General features: G+C 36.3%; 2 protein-coding genes across 3 annotated transcripts; one reads left to right on the top strand and one right to left on the bottom strand.

Annotated features, from left to right (window-relative positions):
- Positions 1-819: 819 nt before the first annotated feature.
- Positions 820-4,913, bottom strand: LOC126619064 (uncharacterized). The gene is made up of 5 exons (XM_050287327.1): positions 4,769-4,913; positions 2,916-2,985; positions 2,277-2,498; positions 1,778-1,877; positions 820-1,328 (listed from the first exon to the last, which is right to left on the bottom strand). The coding sequence occupies exons 3-5, from the start codon at positions 2,454-2,456 to the stop codon at positions 1,072-1,074; spliced, it is 537 nt and encodes a 178-aa protein (XP_050143284.1). The 5' UTR covers positions 2,457-2,498; positions 2,916-2,985; positions 4,769-4,913; the 3' UTR covers positions 820-1,071.
- Positions 4,914-14,175: 9,262 nt separating this feature from the next.
- On the top strand, positions 14,176-17,230 carry LOC126619053 (heavy metal-associated isoprenylated plant protein 34-like). 2 transcript variants are annotated; one of them, XM_050287313.1, is made up of 4 exons: positions 14,176-14,664; positions 14,819-14,894; positions 15,272-15,478; positions 15,512-17,230. In XM_050287313.1, exons 1-4 carry the CDS (start codon positions 14,635-14,637, stop codon positions 16,909-16,911), a joined length of 1,713 nt encoding a protein of 570 aa, XP_050143270.1. In that variant the 5' UTR covers positions 14,176-14,634; the 3' UTR covers positions 16,912-17,230. The 2 variants fall into 2 exon arrangements, with proteins under 2 accessions (XP_050143270.1, XP_050143269.1); XM_050287312.1 differs by having other exon boundaries at positions 15,272-17,230.
- Positions 17,231-19,503: the final 2,273 nt, after the last annotated feature.

The following is a 19,503-nucleotide window of genomic DNA, read 5'->3' as shown; positions in this document are numbered from 1 at the left end:
AACAATTAAAAACACTCGTAGTATTAGCACTCTAAAGCTCCATCAACAAATTTATGTTCCAATGTATAAATATATACAACGATATTTCTGACCATTGAGATTTTGATCAAATATCTAATAACCATAAAAAAATAAAAAAAAATAAAAAAAAGAGTGTATAAAATATCGCCTAACATATTGGAAAAGGGTAGTGCTATTCACACATTTTTTTTTACCTCCCACAAACCCTTGTTACTTTTTACCTATTAATCTTTTTCAATTCATTCGATCCAACGGCCGAAAATTGAAATATGCGTGTGAGAGATAAAAATAAGTGTGTGGATAATATAACACTCATAAAAAATCCCCAACCATTATTACCTAATTATATAAAAATCCACGGCTTCCGAAAATTCCGCATTATCTGGATGCTTATATGACTTGCTGACATGTGGATAATGATTTTTTTCACCGGTTGTGAACTTGGCAAATGTGCCAACCTAACATAATTGCCACAAAAACGAATAAACAAACAGTAAAATAGCAGCTTCCAACCCAGAAGACAAGGAGAATAAGTTGAAACAAAATGCCCAGACACATTACATGCGACGGGTCCTTCCAACTAGGTTTTATAGGGTTAAAAAAAGTAAGTTCATGATCATCTTTGAAGGACTTACCTGTCATCGGGATATGCATATCCCGTGTCTCTCACCCTCACGCGGTAAGTCACCAAATAAGTCACGTGAGGAGGAGGAGAGGCATTGCGTGAGGGTGTCACAGAGACATGGGAAATATATTCCGTGACAGGTAAGTCCTTCGAGGATTATAAAGAACAATCGGTTTCATACCAAGAGAGAACTAAATTGCTCTTTTTGTGAAAGAGTAACATGTGGTCCTTTCATTTGGTACAAGTTAGCTGGTGCATAACATGTTAAAGAGTCTCAACTACGCAAATGAAATGAAGTCTTCCCAATCTGATACCCAAAAGTATTTGAGATCCTAGCCAACCGAACATGCATCTCGATCGATAACATGCAAAAGACTATATCATCGATAGATTCAGTAAAAAAGTCGTAACGTTTTACAATTCCGTCATTCATCTGCAAAACCAAGGAACCTGTTGATAAGCGCGGCAACTGGTGTCGCATCACCTGGATGGTAAGGAACGAGGGAATCCAAATTCATATCTGCTACAACGTGATGAAGTGTCTGCGGGCGACCATAGTACAAATGCTTCCTGTCTGCTAGTTCTTCTGCCAACTCACTTTGATGGTTATCCATCAGATCTTCATTCACGACGACAATTAAGGGCTTACCAAGCCTCAATGTCTCAAATATGCTCCCTGACCCTGCGCCACAGTAAATTATATTCACATAAAACATCGTGGCCACGAAAATATCTGAAGCATCAAAGTAAATAAATGGCTCACAATCAACAATAATTTTTACGCTTCGTGTGTACTTTTACGTTATACAATTTTGACAAAAATTCTTCGAAAATTGATGAATTCAAAAACTATCAAAAGCACTAAACTAAAATTACAAACTCTAGATGAGTGTCACATTTATGATAGGAAAAGAGATGAAACTAATACATAAGAGTTACCGAGTCCTCATGAGGATCTCTTTCACATTTGCTTCCTTGCAATGTCTAAGATTCTAACATGACAAATTAGCGCTGCAAGTCTTTTAGCTGAAACTACGTGCTTTTTAGAAATACATCAGAACACCCGCAAGTCTTTTATTAACCAAATGGTAAAAAATGCAGAAGGATAAGAAGACGCTATCAGAATAATACCTGCATGACTGATCACAAGAGATGCGGCTCTCAGGTGGTCTGCAATGCTTGAAGAAAAAGTGAAGTAGTCAACAGCAAGGGGCTCATCTCCTCCTTCAGCCTGCATCATAAAAAATGTTGACGGGGAAACAAAGAAAACGAAAAAAGCATGGATAGACTATGACCAACGCATATGTTCTAAATAACGAATAACAGTTATCTTGCTGAGTTTCCAATAGCTTATTAGAAGATTAATTTCTTCGTCATCGGGATAGTTCTAAATTCATTGAATCACAGACAAACATTTAACCTCTATCCACATAGGAATTGAATATCAACACTACAACTTCCCATGCTTTTATAGAGGTGGAGCAACTTGAACCGAAATCTAAAATAGCAAACGGGACAATGCATTCTTTGAACATCCACTTTTCACCCCTTAAAGTTTGTTACTTTAAATTAGATTGTGAAGAACAACTACTAATCGCATAATTCGTGCAACCTGAAAAATCAAAAATACCTTTGTTGGAATATAGGATCCGCGCCCCATTTGGATTAGAAGCCGAGTATACCCTCTTTTCGACAACTCTTCTTTAAACTCATGTGTATCCACCGCTCTAACAAGAGCATCAAAACTAGTAGTTCCAACAGTTACAAAAACTGTCTTCTGAGCCTTCACATTAACCTCAGAATCCCCCATCTAAAACCTCGTCAGTTTCCGAAAAGCATGAACCACTCAACCCTATAGCCAATCACAAGCAGCAAGAAACACAATCACAATAAAAACAACTGAGGAACTAGGAATTGAGAAAATAAAACGATTTTCCGAAAACAAACTGGTCAGTATACGATAATCAAATACATTCGAAATAGAAATTCCATAGATTAAAACTGATACCAGTCAGTAAATTCCAACAAAACCAACTTCAAACCATTCAACAAATTTAAATGCATTTCTTAATTTATACACAAATTTATAAAATTGGCAAACCCAACAGTCAAAAACTTATTCGGAAGAGGAATTCAGACACGAAATAATAAACCCATCAAAAAGACGGATTACTCACTCACTGAATCACAAGAACCTGATTACGTTGATCAAATTAATCAAACATTGAAAGCCAAAAGAAATTGACAGAGTAATGAAAAGGGCACCGACCTTGAATATCAGGCTAGTGATCTGATTCCTCAATTTCTCGTCTTCACCATGACTGCAAGCTTCGCCATCGCTGCTCAGACTGAGCTTGTAAGAGAGAGGAGGAGGAGAAAGGTCCGCACTTTGCACGCAAAGAGTTTTTCTTTTCTTTTTTTTTGAAATGCCCTTGAAATTGTAACTTAATCTCACTTTAACCACCTAAAACTCAATTTGTTCCACTTTTTTTCCTACTTTGTAAATCTTGAGTTATTTTATCTCATTCTCGTCCATTTACTCTAATAATACGTATTGAACAAGACTTTGCATTCATTTTGTTTCTATGGCGTGTTTCATTTTTTTTAACAACTGGCTGTTCATTAATCTCTCTTAACAGTGTTAACCTCCTAATCCGAGGAAAATATAGGTTTTTTAGCCAAAATAGTCCATAAGATTTGTATAACTCATCACTTTGGTCCCTGAGATTTGAAATCAATAGAAGTGGTCCCTGAGTTTTTCCATTATCAATCATTTTGGTCCTTCCTTGAAAAATTAAGGACCAAATGACAAAAATACCCTCAATTTAATAAACAATGGGCCATAATAATTTAGGGGTGGGCACGGTTTGGTTTGGTACGGTTTTGAGTGAAACCAAAACCAAAACCACAAGTTTTTACGGTTTGGTTCGGTGCGGTTTTGAGGCTAAAACCGAAATGAAACCAAACCATTTGGTTCGGTTTGGTTTGGTTTCAAACGGTTTCGGTTTGGTTTCATTGTTTGAAAAAAAGATGGTGGGTTTTATAATTATGTGACTATTACGTGTCCAGCAGCAAAGTGAGGATGGTGTAATGGGACAACATTTATGGACTAGTAGAGTACAAACACCTCTGTGCTCAGTGTGCTGCTAAAACTAAAAGTGAACAACCGTGGCCGAAGGCAGGGCCTTTCCATTTTGTTGTCATAAACCCACAGCCTTTTACTCTACACCAAATTTTGCCTCAATTGCAACCTGCTTTCCCTTGCATTACATTGCATGTACCAATAAAAAACTATCATAGTTACCTAGTTGATCACAACAAAATTCACATCCCCAAGGACCACAACAAAATAATTCAACTTGAGGCAACCAAGTTAATAAATTCATCATATATTTGAATACTTGATAAAATGACTTCAAACTCCTATAGGTATAATAATCACGAGAGATAAAATGACTTCAAACTCATATTTTATCTTTGTTTGATTAGGTCATATCAAAAGCATAGCATTATAACTTTTTTGAACCACGAATTCTTCAAACTAAAGCTCAACCAAAAAGAATTAACTATCATAAACCCTATATGGAAAAGGGTTCGCTAATGCAGTAAGCACTGCTAGCCATCCACTAGCATTACTTTTTTGGATTTGAATGTATGAAGACTATGGGGCCAACCTCTTTGATCTTTATCAATGTACCCAACAAAGCCAGAGAGCCAAGCCACGGCGTCTCTCTCACCTCCGGTAGTCACCACCCCCACCGTTCCCAACCCTGCCACAAAACCTCTCTCCCCCTTCTCTCAAAACTAAATTAACGTATGCACGCACGCAGCACAATTGCACATTAAATTTTTTGTGTAAAAATTTACTGAAATTAATAAATTATACTGGGCAGATTCGGCAGAAACGGGAACCTATCTACCCATTATTCCCATGTCACCAATATGCAAATGTATGCTTTCAATTGACATTCTAATGTTCATGAACGAAGAAAAATCAAATACTAACCAACGAAAAACCAAATCCCCTTTTGATTCAAAACCCAACCCTAAACCTAACCCTAAAATTAATCTCAAATCTATAAGTAAATTTAACTAAAACAAGTTATAAATCATAGTTCTTACCATATTAGCACCTTTGAAATTTAGAAGCTAGGAGCTGGAAAGCCTGGAATGAAGAGGAAAGGAGGCCAGAGGGGAGACCGAGAGAGAGAGAGCGTCTGGAGTGCAGCAGAGTCGCAGAGTGGAGACCGAGAGAGATGAATAAAGATGAAGTTGAGAAAAAAAGAGCAGTCTACGCACGGACTTGAAGAAAAAAAATAAAGGGTTATGTTATGATGTGGTTGAGTCTATACTAAATGTATGGACTCAATGAAAATAACCAATAGAATTTAAGATTTAAAAAAGGTATGCGGTTTCGAAGGGCCGAAACCGAAACCAAACCGTGTTTACCCTATTCGGTTCGGTTTCAAACCGAAACCGTTTTGAAACCGCAAAACCAAACCGTTCGGTGCGGTTCGATTTGGTTCGTGTTTTGGTTGCGGTTTTCGGTTTCAAGTGCCCACCCCTATAATAATTTGACAAAAATTTAGGGTATTTGTGTCATTATATCTTTATTTAATGAAGATTTTTCAAGGAATGACCAAAATGATTTATGGTGGACAAACTTAGGAGCACTTCTGTTGATTTCAAATCTCAGGGACTAAAGTAAAGAGTTATACAAATCTCAATGATCATTTTGACTAAAAAGCCGAAAATATATTAATTTGCTAAGGTCAACCATGATTCAACTTCCTAATTTGATTGCATAATAAAAAATGAAGATTTAACCCTTTTTTTTTTTGCTGCCAGCGATATTCTAACAACTCTTATACGTGTAAAGAGGCTTTTCTCGTCTCTCTTTTTCTTTTTGAAGTCATTTTATTTTAACTTGGATCAATTAGTCCAAACACTTTTATCAATAACTCATTTAGTTTGGAGCCTCTTGCTACTTCTAAGTGGTGTGTAAAACGAATATTTCGTATTTGCTATGTGTCTAAACATAAATACTAATGAGATACCCGTTTCACGTGACATAAATTTTTATCTCGCCTCATAGACTTCCTAATACGTATTGTGTTTTTTTGGTCCAAACAAAGAGAGGGAATATTTGAGACACAAGTTAGCATAAGAAGGAAAAAGAATGCTAGGGGAAGTCTAAATGTACGAGAGCAAAGGAGGGGAACAAAAATATTGGATTAGAATCGAAACCTTGGGAAATAGAGTGTTGTGTTAGCAATTGGAGTTTCCTTGTGGCTCTCACCACTAATTTCTGTCTTCATGTATTATATACCTGCAGTTTTATCATTTGTGAACAAATGCGTTATGGAAAGACCTAGATCATCCATGTGAGCTCATCTCTGCATTGAAATCTTAAGCCTAGTGGCTCAGCGTCTCTCGTTTCGTGATCGTTTTCGGTTCGGTGTGGTATGCAAGAGTTGGCGGCAAGCTGTCCTTGATGGGGTTCTCGTCGACCTATAAATCATATGCCATGGTGCATGAACTGTGCTTGGTTTGTGCATGAAGGAATAATCATAAGCATACTGGTGCTCTCTGATTTAATGCCGATACAAACTTACTCCGTTCGACAAATCATAAGGGAAGAATCGAGAGAATTGTTCGTTGGTGCGAAAGTTTGTGCTTCGAAAAAGGGTTCGTCGCTTCCAACTTCTCTCGATGATTGTCATGTTTTTATTGTAACCCATGCTAATTCTCCAGATGCATGTCCAACTTCAAGTCTGGAAGACATGGGACTTGTAGCCAGTCTGATGGGAATCTCTACTTATTACTATCCGAGAGTGTTCTCGAATTGGACTTGTCACTTAAGAACTTGTGTGTCCCTTGGTTAATCAAATAATGGCCCTTGATTCTCTTTTGGATGAATCTAACGGCTATTAATTTGCAACTCTTTACCGAAGGTTGCAACCCAACTCCAGATGATGTTTAGAAGTCGGCAAAACTTTGCCAAACAATAGGCCGGGCTTCATTATATCAACAAGGCTTATTCACATATCCACACTGTATTAGGGGGAATAGAGTTTGAAGGATAACGTATTTATGTGTGCCTTGAAGCAATTTTTCGTCCTTCATCACCATCATAAACCACATGTTTACAAAATTTTTCCAACAAAATTTGCCAATATCGGCTATGATTCAACTTCTGGATTCCATTGAGTACAACAAATGAATGATCAACAATTTTTTTCGTGACAAAACAATATTCTAAACTACTTTCATCCACAAAATGTGGATTCAATATCTTGTGTAAGAGAATAAGCATACTTGTCAACTTCTCTAACTCAAGTATTCAATGAAAGTTCTCTAGCTACATGGAAAGTTTGATGTGAAATATGGGCTTTGTTTCTTTTTTTTTTTTTTTTTTGGGCTGCGGGCATTCTTGTCTCTGTTTTGCCTTTTGGGTCATATTATTTCAGCTTAAATCAACTGGCCCAAACCCTTAATCAATAGATCATTAGTTTGGAGTTTTCTAATTCTAATTGAAGAAAAAGAACTTGGTTACTGTATTACTAAACTCCAAGGCACCGCGAGTTAGGAGCATCATAGGAGATATCTTTTGTATCCATCGCATTTTTATATCATACAAGCAGCATGTGATTGTGAATGTTGATAAGAATTTTTCTTCGTGGATTAAACTTTTGAGTATGTATTGTGTTTGATTATGAGCGTGGCTTAAAAAGTTCAATGGACAAAGGAAGGGAATATTTGGGACGCAAGTTAGCATTGGAAGCAAAGGAATATGAATCTCTCCCCTCCTCTTCCGTTCTCTCTTACTTTTCTCTTTGTATTTCTCTTTTTATAAAGAACTATACATGAAATATGAATGTAACTTAATTGTGAACGTTCAAATATAAGGAATTAGAAGGACAAAAAAGAGGAAAACTAATAAAAATGGCTTGAAAACTTTGAGTTTTAACGATAAAGACAAAATAAAGGATAAAGTGAATAGTATCATAATTAACTTTTTAATGTAAAAGTATGATTTTTCGTTAAAGTAAATAGTACCGAAAGTTTTTCGTTAAAGTTAAAAAAAAAATATTAGAAGAGAGAGATTTCAGATCCGGAAGCAGAAGGAAAAAGGGTTGCTTGGGGATGTTTAAAAGGTTTGGGATACGAGAACAGAGGGGACAAAAGTGAGGGTCTTCAGTCGTGATTTGAAGTTTAAAGTGAAAAAGCAAACTGAGTGTCTATGACTTATGACCGTACTTATTATTGGGGATTTGAATATTTTCTTCAATCCGGATCCTCTTTGTAGATCTTGAGAATCCGTCGATCTTATTCGTTTATTGTATATAATGCGATAATAAATTATTTAAAATAATTTTATTTAAAATAATACACAAAAAATATTTAATAAAAATTGATTGCACGATGTACGATGAACAAATACGATTAACAGTTTCCAATATTCTCATCAAAAGGATCCGGAGAGGATCCTGTTGGTATTTTCTTGGATCTCTTCTTCTTTACCATACATTCATTTTTCTGCGTTTTGTGCATCTAAATTTTTTCCTACGTATAATTTTCTGTTTCTGCAGTTTACATGCTTTGCCAACTCCACATGTTTGAGATGTGCATTATTCAATACAACATGCATCTGTCAAAGTTTGGACGCAAACAGATTAGGTTAATGAAGTTGTTTGTCATGTAAACCTTATCCTTCCAAGCATACCACCATGAAGTCCAACAACTTGTCTTTGACCCCTTTGTTTCTTGCATATTATGTTTTGGTTGGACGGAGAGGAATGGATGGAACAGGAGTGTGTTAATCACAATGGTTAAAATTTGAATTATAGTGTCATGATTAAAGTCAACCACTTTTAGCTGTGTGCTTGGATTCAACGATACGATAAAAATTCTTCAAGATGATTGTGTGGAGAGAAATATAGAGGAAATGATGATGAAAATATCGAACAAATGCAATCTCATTTTGGAAATTTGATATTATATATTATTACTTATAAGTGAATGATTTCGTTATCTAACACCGAGGTTTTGTGATAAAATATAACTCATTCCAAGCTTTGCATGTGATTAAATTGAAACAATATCAAAGTGATTAGTTGTGGACCGTTGGCCCGTTTCTAAAATCTTAACATGATATCGGTGTGATTTATTTCATGTCTAAAGTTAGCCACTTTTAGCTATGTGCTTGGATTCTAAGATATTAGGAAACAATCTTCAATTAAATGAAGATGACAATAATGTCTTATTAGTAGTTGTATAAAGTTATTTTCCATCATATGACTAATCATGTGATATACGCGATTATTATAAATAGGGATGTGATATCCACACATCCATTTTTACTTATCTCACACCCTTTTAATTTTCGACCGTCAGATCGAATGAATTGAAGAAGATCAAAAGACAGAAATTAACAAGAGGTATGAGAGAAGTCAAAAAGAGTGTGTGGATAGCACACCCCTTATAAATAATGACATCCAATAACATCCCGAGAGATTTCCAATAATATTCCTTGTACCATTGAGGTTCTCTAAATTAAAAAAAAAAAATCCAGAGAGATTTTTGAAGTAGAAAAACTTGGGTAGATACACAAACCATGTCATTATAGACACCTCTTATAAGACATCTTGTAGTTTGTCCACCCCGACTAGACACCGATCCTATTCATTGATAGAGTTCCCTTAATAATGGAGAAGAACTCACGTGAAATGGGTTCACCGCCACCATAGCATTCGGTTCCAATAAAACAAGGATAATTAATGTTTGTGTTCTCTCACTTACAATTAAAGAATCTTTGCCGTCCAGAACATCTTAAGTAAAATTGTTCTTTCTTTTTATTATCATCCAAAAATCTTATTTATAAAAAAATCATTCAATTTGAAAATTGTTTATTCATCCATATGTATTAAATCAATCAACAGTTTTGATAACGAGTATCATCCTCATGATAAACTTATCATTTGTCTTGTGCATATGGATAACTAAAGACCTTCAAATCGAATAATGTTTTGCAAATATGATATTTAGATGATGATAAATAATGAATGATTTCGATTATGATGTTCAAACAATAATGATTCATTATTCGTAAGTAGGAGGACACAAGCATTATCCATAAAACAATAACTAATCCATAGAAGTTGCTTTCTTAATAAAACATTCCTTCCCAAGTTTTACTCATTTTAAATGTCCAATCTCAGTAAAATATTTGTATACTTTCTCATCTCTTTTACTTTTTCATCCTTCCTAGTTGGTACAACTGCCAAACATAAACACCTATCGTGCTAATGAGATTGGCTAAATTCGATCAGAGAATGCGTGGATGGTTGGAAAACCAATAATTCACTTACGCCCATCAAATCCAACACAAAGAGAACAAGAGGTGACTGTTCACCAACTAGGGTTAAACCTGGCCACAACTTTAGATCCCAACCCACCAGCAAACCATGACCAGTCTATAAACACGGACTCTGGTCCCTGACCTAATTGTCCCCTAACGAGCCTGCCCATCTCTCTTTCTTGGTGTCCCAACTCCCCACCGAGCTACGACCTAAATTACGCACCCTCCCTAACCAGCTGTGAACTCAACAGCTACCCATTTGGCCACTTCGCAGTAGAAGTCCTATTCCATTTTTCTTCTACCAGAACTACGCTCTCCTCAAATTTCATACCAAACAAGCAAAATGGTTCAAGTAATCCCATCCAATCCAGTCTAATCCTGTCCCAAGTACAAACTATGGCTTGACTTTATTTCACACATGATTTTGCAATCTTTTCCGATCTGACTGGTTTGAAAATAAATGGTTATATGGAACAAGATTCTTGTCATAGGAGCTGGACAGTTTAGGCATGCGTAATCTAACAAACGAAAGTTCATTCGAGGCAGATTAGGGTTAAAGTGTGAAATAGTAGCTTAAATTCCAAAAATTATGATCTGAAAGTGAAAGCAGATCATGGTGCCCCATTGCTTTTAAGTATTCGAATGCTACACACTTACACACCGTTCAACACCATAGCTAGTATTGGTCCGCATGCAGCCTACGTTGATTTGAACCATACAAGTAGAGGAAAGAACATGTATAAGTTAAAAATGTTGTTTGGACTGTTTCAAAAATATCTCGAAGTCAAACAAGCTTCTTTATTTATTTATTTTTTTTCATAAAATCTCGACAGATCGAATAGTCAACAAATCATTCTTCAACAAAAATCTCATTAAACGTCAAGAATGCCTATAAAAGGGGCATGTCAAATATGTTTTTAAAACAATTCAAGAGGCCGCACATGATATGACAATTTAACAATTACAAACTCATCGATTCTCATATTATGGTGATTTCCTTATGAACTTTTGATCTCCAATAATTAGAGCATATTAGTGGTCAAAGTTTGGGGTTCGAAGGCCATTTTGTGAGCTACCCTATGCAGCATAAAGCATTTTAATAACGTTAATTTTTTGTTTTGTTTTTGGGTTTGTAACTTTGTGGCGTGTGTTGTGTTGGGTTGCTTTATGTCACCATTGAAAATATCTTTCACAGAGCAAGAATATCTTGGTGTTTCTTTTCAGTTTTTTTTTTTTTCTTTTTTCTTTTTTTTTTTTTTTTTTTTTACCAAAGGAAGAATCAATAAAGAAGAAATGAGGACCAGATTTTCTTCACGGGTTAGGTTTTAAGGAGGACAAACAATAATTGGTTGCAAAAGAAGGGTTCAAACTCAGAGATGCATCATTTTTTTTCTTCTTTCCATCTGAGATGGTGTAGCTTTCTTTTTGTTGACAGAAGCAATATTGGGGAGCTCCGATCTCATAACCTAAGTGTAAAAATTTCCACGCTTTTAACCCCTTGAGATGTAAGATTTTCGAAAAATTCGAGTCTTTTGCGAAAGGTTTGGCTTTAATATGCTTTCGTTTGCTTGGTTCTCTGTGAATCTACAATTTTATGCTATTTAATCGCTTCAGTTGCAAAACCATTGTGAGATGGTTCAACTTTTGAAATGTTTTGATTTGTTTGGCCTTGTGTGAACATAAAATTTTACGCATTTTAACTGTTTGAGCTGCAAGTCCATTGTCAGATGGTTTAACTTTGAATTCCTTTGGTTTGATTGGCCTTGAGTGAATCTACAGTTTTACTCTTATCGATCCCCCAACAAATTTTCACACTTGTATATATAGTCAACCTGACAACCATGCAAGAGTGCAACGGACCTGGTACACAAATATAATAAGATGGCAGCACTATCCTGGCAACTGCATGAGCTCCATTGCCACCTTGATGTTTAAGCCTCAAAGATTCCAAACTTGCTGTACTCGATATTACTCAAAAGAGAACCTCTCTTTTTTTCTTTTTTCATATGCTTTTTACTATATGTGATATTGAAGGTAAAGTAAATGTACTGAGTAATTCTTCATGATTTTATGGTACAACAAACACTCATGATGGTGGTTGGATATTTTTTTTACCTTTCCAGTTCTAAAGTAGTGTAGAGCATTTCCCACAGACTAGTTTGTACATTTTTATGGATTAAAATTCAATTAAAATATTCTTCATTTTCTGCAGTTTTACTTTATGAATAATGCTATAATGGCCAGCCACGAAAGATAAAATATTATTTAATACTACCGTCTAATGGTTTTTTTATTTATATGTAATTTTACTAAAAATTAATTTAAAATACAGTTATTTTAAAAACCCTTACAAACCCACCCTAAATTCAACTGTACGTGCATATTCTCGGTCCGAATATATATCGTTGGTACTTGCAAACTTGAACAAGATGAAAACATACACAAATAGTATTTTGTAGTTGAAACACATGCAATAATTGACCTAAAACAGGCAAATTGTTACATTATTCAACACATAATTGACCTGAAACATGCAAATTGTTACATTATTCAACACTTGCAAATTGTACAATAATTGTTAAGGATAGTGGAAAGAGATCATCTCCAGATCTTTTTCACTAAGATCACCGAATCAAGTAATTCGAACTTTTAAAATTTCTTTCAACGATAAAAAATTATTATAATTTTTAAATTATCAAAGTAAGTAAATCGTTAGATAAAATTTCAAAAATCCAAATCATTTAATCTAATAATTTTGATGGAAGAGATCCATCCAAGGAAATTTAGACTGATGGAGCCGGGCTTGAAAAGGGCAAGGACCTTGAAGTGTCGTAGTGCTCCTACCCTACCACAACTAGGGCTCATGATCCCAGGGCAAATGGGTAGGACCCATGGCTAATGATCTTATGTCTAATCATGTCTTCCCCTACCAAAATTAGGTATTAAATCACTATTGTGGGTGCCATAAAATTATAAGAGAAATGGTACAAGAGATTCATTTGAAGGGATTTTTTGTTAACTCATATTTTTTGTACAAAATTTTATATATACAAGATTAACGTTAAATTATAAATTAGAACAGAGTTGATATAGAATCTAGTTTGAACGAGTCTCCTTAGTATTTATCTTTTAAAGCCATGAATTATAAGAGCTTAATATATTATAGAGTGTGTCCAGCCAATCTATCTCCAGCTGTTTTGTTAATAATGAACAGAATGTGCTTCAAACCAAACCATGTTTATGCCTGGATTAATCATGTTTAAGTTTGTCGTAAGGAAAGTGGGGCAACGTGATCACTTCGAATGCCTTTTCTTTCCACTTGCTTTAAGATGTGTTTTAGTATTGTATTTTTTGGGAAAAGATTAGTATTGTATGACTACTTGTATCTGATCTACATTTAAATTCTACTTGCCTGAAATATAACAATCTTTTTATGTTTTCCTTATTAATTAGACGTTTGGGTGGTGGCTTTCACTTTCAGATATTGTTTTGCACGCATTTTTTTTAATTTTATCAATCAATCATGAATAAGATTAGCAAAAATAGAAGAATGTGTATAAAAAAAAATGCGAAACTGCTTGTTGAGTCTTACTTTTAGAATATGCTAGTAACATTCTCAGTTGAATCTTCTCGATATACCTTTTTAGTTCTCATTCTCCAATTAAATTACATTATCTACTTTTAAGGTCACATATTGAAGATCAACTTTTGCAAAAAAATCAATCAACCACAAATCGTTTAACTATGTGGTTAAGGTTAACAAAATTTCATTGTTTAAGTGGAAAACATAGTTTGTCTATTTATAAAATAAACTTTAGATAGTAAATTTTTTGTATAGAAGATGCTTAGAGGGTGACTTAAGAAATAAACAGTTCAAACTCGTGTAACATTACAGGATGATCAAAAGAGTCGAAAAAATAGAATAAAATTATCCATATAAGAATATTAAGAATGACCTAAAAAATAAACGGTTCAAACTCGCGTAATATTGCAAAATGATCAAAAGAGTAGAGAAGGTAGAGCGAGATTACCCATGTAAGAATATTGCTAACAGTTCTTTTTGTCTGTTATTTTCTTTAACTTATCAAATACCCACTTCTTACCGACTGACCCCTCGTATAAAAGTTGGTTTAATGGGGGTTTCCTTGACTCAAATATAATAGTGTTTCTTTTGTGTTTTCCAGTGTTCCTGCCGACTAAGAGGTTCATGTTTCTTCGCTGTTTTCCAGGCACTTATATAAAAAACCTAGTCTTGCTCCCTTCCCTGTTTTATATTATTAGTTTTAGGGAGTTTTATTTTTCAACTGCCATTAATCTATGTTTAAGTATTTAAGCCACTTCTGAAACTGTTAAGTAAATATTCGATTGACGTATCAGGCCGCGGTAATTGCAGCTAGGACAAACCGACTTCACACACACTCTCTCCTCCTCTCTTTCTCTCTCTCTCTTTAAAAAATGCTTGAAAAGAGTACACAAAACCCTCGATCAGAGGGAGATAAAGCTAAAGGATAGTGTTTAAACTCTCACCAACCGCCTTTGAACTCTCTCTCTCTCTCTTTCTCTTCCCTCTTTATATTCTCAGCTCACAAGCACGAAACCTGTTTGTCATATCTCTCTCTCTAAAACGATGAGTAAACAGGAGATGATGAAGCTTCAGGTGCAAAACTTTTCTGAAAATCCAAGCTGTTTACTTTAGTTTTTAGAACCCTTTTCATTATTCTTCTGTTTTTTCTTACTTTTGTATCTCATTTGTATGTATTAGATATCAACTCAGTCTAATTTGGTTTGTTTGGTGTTGATTTTACTTGCAGACCTGTGTTCTCAAAGTTAATATTGACTGTGATGGATGCAAGCATAAGATAAAGAAATTGCTGCAGAAAATCGATGGTATGTTCCTCTCTTTTGTTACCTTGTTTTGATATTTCTTTCCCAACAAATTATCTCTTACTTTACATATTAAGAACTTCCGTTCACGAAATTTGAACTCAAGACTTCCTAAATAAAACAAATTATTCCTTGCTTTATACATGAACAACTTCCGTTCACGAGATTTGAACTCAGGACTTTGTAAATAAAGTAGTAGAGACTGAAAGACGCTAGACGGAGTGTTTTCTTAATCTACCATAAATATTGATGTTTTCGTTTACTTATGACTCTTAACTGTTCAAGTGTAACGGTATGAATTTCAATGGGGTTTTTAGTGAGGGTAAAACGAAATCTTGGTCACTGGTTTTTAGTTTTACCAACTTCGGTAATTTGTTTAGGTGTGTACACAACAAGTATAGATGCAGAGCATAGCAAGGTGACAGTGACAGGGAATGTTGATCCATACACAATCATCAAGAAACTTGAAAAAAAGGGGAAACATGCAGAACTCTGGGGAGGTTCAAAGGGTTCAAATTTCAATCAAGCCCAGCTCAACAACCAGTTCAAGAACATGGCTGTGCCGGTCCAGAACGCGAAAGGGGGTGGTCACCAACAACATCCCCAAAAGGGCGGAGGAGGCCATCAGCAACAACCCCAAAAGGGCGGAGGAGGTCACCAGCAGCAACACCAACAGATGAAAGGGGGTAATGGTAATGTTATGAAGGCGCCTCAGAAGGACCAGAAGTCTGTGAAGTTCAATCTGCCGGCGGAACGGGAGGAATTTGACGGTAGCGATTTCGACGAGTATGACGATGAATTTGATGATGAGTCTGATGATGATGAATTCGATGATGATGATTACGACGAGGAGGAAGAGCTTGATCATGGACATCATCAGATGGCTAAGAACAAGGCGATGGGTAATATTGGAAATGGTGCACAAGGAGGTCCTTATGGGAAGACGATGCCGATGATGGGTGGTAATAATGGCCATGGACCACATGGGCCTGCTGGGATGATGAATATGTTGCATGCGATGAACGACAAGAAGTTAGGTGGCGGGGGCGGCGGTGGGGGAGGGTCTGCCAAGAAAGGCGGGGTGATTGATTTCCCTGTGCAAGTAAAGGGTATGGGTGGAAATAACGAAAAGAAGAATGGCAAGGACGGAAATGGAGGAAAGAAAGGTGGTGGAAATGGCAAGGGTGGGGATAAGAAACAAGGTGGTAAAGGTAAGAAAGATGGCAAGGATGGCAAAAAAGGAGGTGGGTTGCTAGGGTGGCTTAGCCGGAGTACGAGTTTCGGAAGAGGCGGTTCGAAAGGCGGTGGCGACGAGAAAGGTAAGGGCAAGGGCAATGGAAGCAAAAAGGGTGGGGGCAAACATGAGAAAAATGATTTTCATGACATTGATTTCAATGGCAAAGGAGGCAAAGGAGGCAAAGGAGGCAAGGGTGGGAAAGAAGGCAAGGAGGGCAAAGATGGAAAAGGGGGCAAAGGAGGCAAAGGAGGCAAAGGGGGCAAAGGTGGCAAAGGCAGTGATGATGATGATGAGGATATGCAACAAATGGGTTACATGGGCCAAAAGGGCCAGATGGGTCAAATGGGTCATGTAGGAAATATGGGTCAGATGGGGCCGAGGCCTCAAATGGGTCAAATGGGCCGTGGTGGTGAGAATATGGGCCAGTTGGGCCAAATGGGTCAAATGGGTGGCTATCCGATGGGGCAGATGGGTAATGTTCCTGCAGTACAAGGACTGCCTGCACAGGCGATGATGAACGGCGGAGGAGGATACTATCAAGGAGGTATGGGGGCCGGCAACCCATATAATCAGCAGCAGCAGCAGTACATGGCCATGATGATGAATCAGCAGAGAGCAGCAGCCAATGGTGGAAATGATATGTACCATCCCATGATGTACCCCCGTCAGCCGCCACCGCCGATGAACTACATGCCCCAACAACCAATGCCATCAGGACCTGCATCTGATCCTTATGCCAGCTACTTCAGTGATGAGAACCCTAATGGTTGTAGTATCATGTAAAAATAATTTCTAGGGTTGCAGTTTTATGTTTTTACTTGTCTTCTAGGATCATTGCGTTGTGGTGCAAATCCGGAAAGTAGCTTGGAAGCATGGAAGGAAGTAGCATTTCTTATCCTACTTGGTAAATGGTAATGAGCAAGTTTTGTAGCCTGGTAAATGGTATTTGCTTAAACCTATTCAATGAGTGAATGATTAGCTTCTCATCCGAAATTTTCTAGGGTACAAACACGTATGAAGTACGATTGTAATTTCAGGTGTTTGTATTGAGGACGTCTTGTTTGTATTGAGTACATGTTTGATATGTAATTAACTTTTCATACGATTGTTCAGGTGTTTGTATTGGGGACTTTTTGTAATTTCTGGTGTTTGTATTTAGTACGTGTTGGATATGTAATTAAACGAATCCTTCTCATCAAGGTGGAGAAGCCATTGGTGATTTGTTTAATCAAATGGTTCAGGAGATGTGATAAAATTCATGTGGATGTAACAGGCACTTAGATCAAAATGTTTCATGTGTTGGATTCAACTAGGAAATATTTAAAGGACAATCTCTATCTGTTCAAATTTTTAGGACATCAGTTTCCATCTTTTGACTTCCACTCCCTCACCGGCCTCCACCTTCCGGTCTTTGCTTGGAATTGCAATGTTGGAAAACGTGACTTTATTGGCATTTTATACAACAATGCCATCAGTACAGACCAAAATTAAAAGAACACTGCCATATCAATATTTTTCTTGCTTGGTGAGCTATGAGATATATAGCTGTGTTCTATAACCTCTACCCAACTAAGTATATGGGACTTATGAGCGTTTTAATCTAAATAGACCATTTATTTGTTTAAAGTATGTTTGATGGCTAATGTAATGTATATGATAAAGATTTGAGTTTAAGCCAATTGTATAGAATCTCGCCTCTGGGAGGAATAGACTTTCATGTAACTCGTTCACTGTCATTGTAACTACTGGCAGATTCATTAAGGGATCCGGGTGGTCTCATGACATCTTGGAAAATAAGTGACCGTGAAGATCTCTAAGGACCAACCAAGTTTGGGCATGTGGTGGAGAAAAAGAGTGCATTGGCAAATCGGCGGGTGCATGTTTTGTAAATGATTAACAAAGAAGAAGATTATTTTGTTTTTTAAAAGACTTGGCCAAAACAACGTCGTTTTGAGCCAAACCGTTTAAAACAAAATAATCAAAAGCAAGTCATCTTGTTAAGCCACGTGAGGGAGACCCTTTTAATTAAAAAAATTAAATACAACCTATTTTCTTTCCTCCAATTCCCTTTTTCCTCTAACCACACCCAATAGATCCTCAGGCCATCACTAGTGAAAATCATCATCAATTAGTTCTAACAATCCTGTCAAATATTTCAACTCCAATTTCAATAGTTTCAATCCTATTCCGTATTGTTCAACTCCAAATTTGGTTAGTTCTAAATCATCATCAATATGTTTTTTCTTGTATTGACAATGACTATCATGACACATTTTCAGTGTATATGAACCTCGTCGTGGACAAATTTAGTTTTTGTAACTTGTAATTTTGTTTGTATAAAGATTATGATTGAAAGTTGGTAATTTATCCTTTAAATTACTAATGTTATTTTCGTCAATATTTTTTTGGAACTTTTATACTGGGACCATCCGATATTAGAATCCTGGATCCACTATTGACCATGACATTCTTAATCATTAATACAAGGTTAGGTGCAAGACTCTCCCCACATGACTTTGTATTAGTAAGTTAGGACATCATGATGATGGTGAACTTGTTTCACCTAAATCCTTTTTCTCTAAATAGTATTTGCAAAACACATTATATCAGATTGTTACCCAGTTTAATACGTTCAATCCTATAGGTTTAACAGCCAGAACATTAGTAAATTTTTATTGAAATAATCTTAATTGATCAAATCTAACAAAATAAAGGGAGAAAATATACAACCTGCATCAGTAATTTTTCTTATTAGAATTAATTAAAAAGCTCAACTTTTTATATTTTTCCAACTCGTGGGGTCTGTGAGCGTTTCATATTTTGATCCAACCTGAAAGCACGGTCCCGTAGCACCAAAATTTTCAGTATGATATCTCACTGCAACGTTACAGAAGATGAACAGGTTTTGCCTCTTCGAAATTCGTATTAATTCGGCCATGCATATTTAATCTTGCTTTATAGACAATTAACAATGCTCCCCTGCCAAATTAAGAGAAATGATTAGGGTTGTTTTAGTTTCAATCTGCAACAGTATTTGGCGGTGTCAAGTAGAAGCCAAACCCAGTCACACTGTTTTGCTTGTTACAGCACAAGTTACTGCATGGCTGTGTACAGGCTTCTGCACTGCCAAGTACCCCTACACACTCTCCGACACCTTGTTCTCATATCAAGGCTTATGCTCATCTACTTCACTTTACATGTGAAACCCTCACATTTGTAACGTCACAAAACCGGAAAAGTTCCATAATCTCTCAAAGAATAACTCAATGCCAAAACCCTAAATGTCCATATGCATGTCCATAACACTCCAGAGCCTGCCCTAACTTAGTAACCCCCGCACTATAAATTGTACTCTCTACTCTCTCGTTCTTCGCC

The sequence above is a fragment of the Malus sylvestris genome, chromosome 4 (genome assembly GCF_916048215.2).
Source record: "Malus sylvestris chromosome 4, drMalSylv7.2, whole genome shotgun sequence".
Lineage (NCBI taxonomy): Eukaryota > Viridiplantae > Streptophyta > Magnoliopsida > Rosales > Rosaceae > Malus > Malus sylvestris.
This window is presented reverse-complemented; position numbering and strand designations above follow the sequence as displayed.

What these genes read in the sequence shown, in the direction of transcription:
- LOC126619064 (XM_050287327.1), bottom strand. Translation starts at nt 2,456, where the DNA reads ATGGGGGATTCTGAGGTTAATGTGAAGGCTCAGAAGACAGTTTTTGTA. An exon ending in GATCCTATATTCCAACAAAG is followed by an intron (nt 1,878 to 2,276) that starts GTATTTTTGATT and finishes TTTATGATGCAG; the next exon opens with GCTGAAGGAGGAGATGAGCC. An exon ending in TCTTGTGATCAGTCATGCAG is followed by an intron (nt 1,329 to 1,777) that starts GTATTATTCTGA and finishes ACTGTGGCGCAG; the next exon opens with GGTCAGGGAGCATATTTGAG.
- LOC126619053 (XM_050287312.1), top strand. Translation starts at nt 14,635, where the DNA reads ATGAGTAAACAGGAGATGATGAAGCTTCAG. An exon ending in AGGAGATGATGAAGCTTCAG is followed by an intron (nt 14,665 to 14,818) that starts GTGCAAAACTTT and finishes TTTTACTTGCAG; the next exon opens with ACCTGTGTTCTCAAAGTTAA. An exon ending in ATTGCTGCAGAAAATCGATG is followed by an intron (nt 14,895 to 15,271) that starts GTATGTTCCTCT and finishes TAATTTGTTTAG; the next exon opens with GTGTGTACACAACAAGTATA.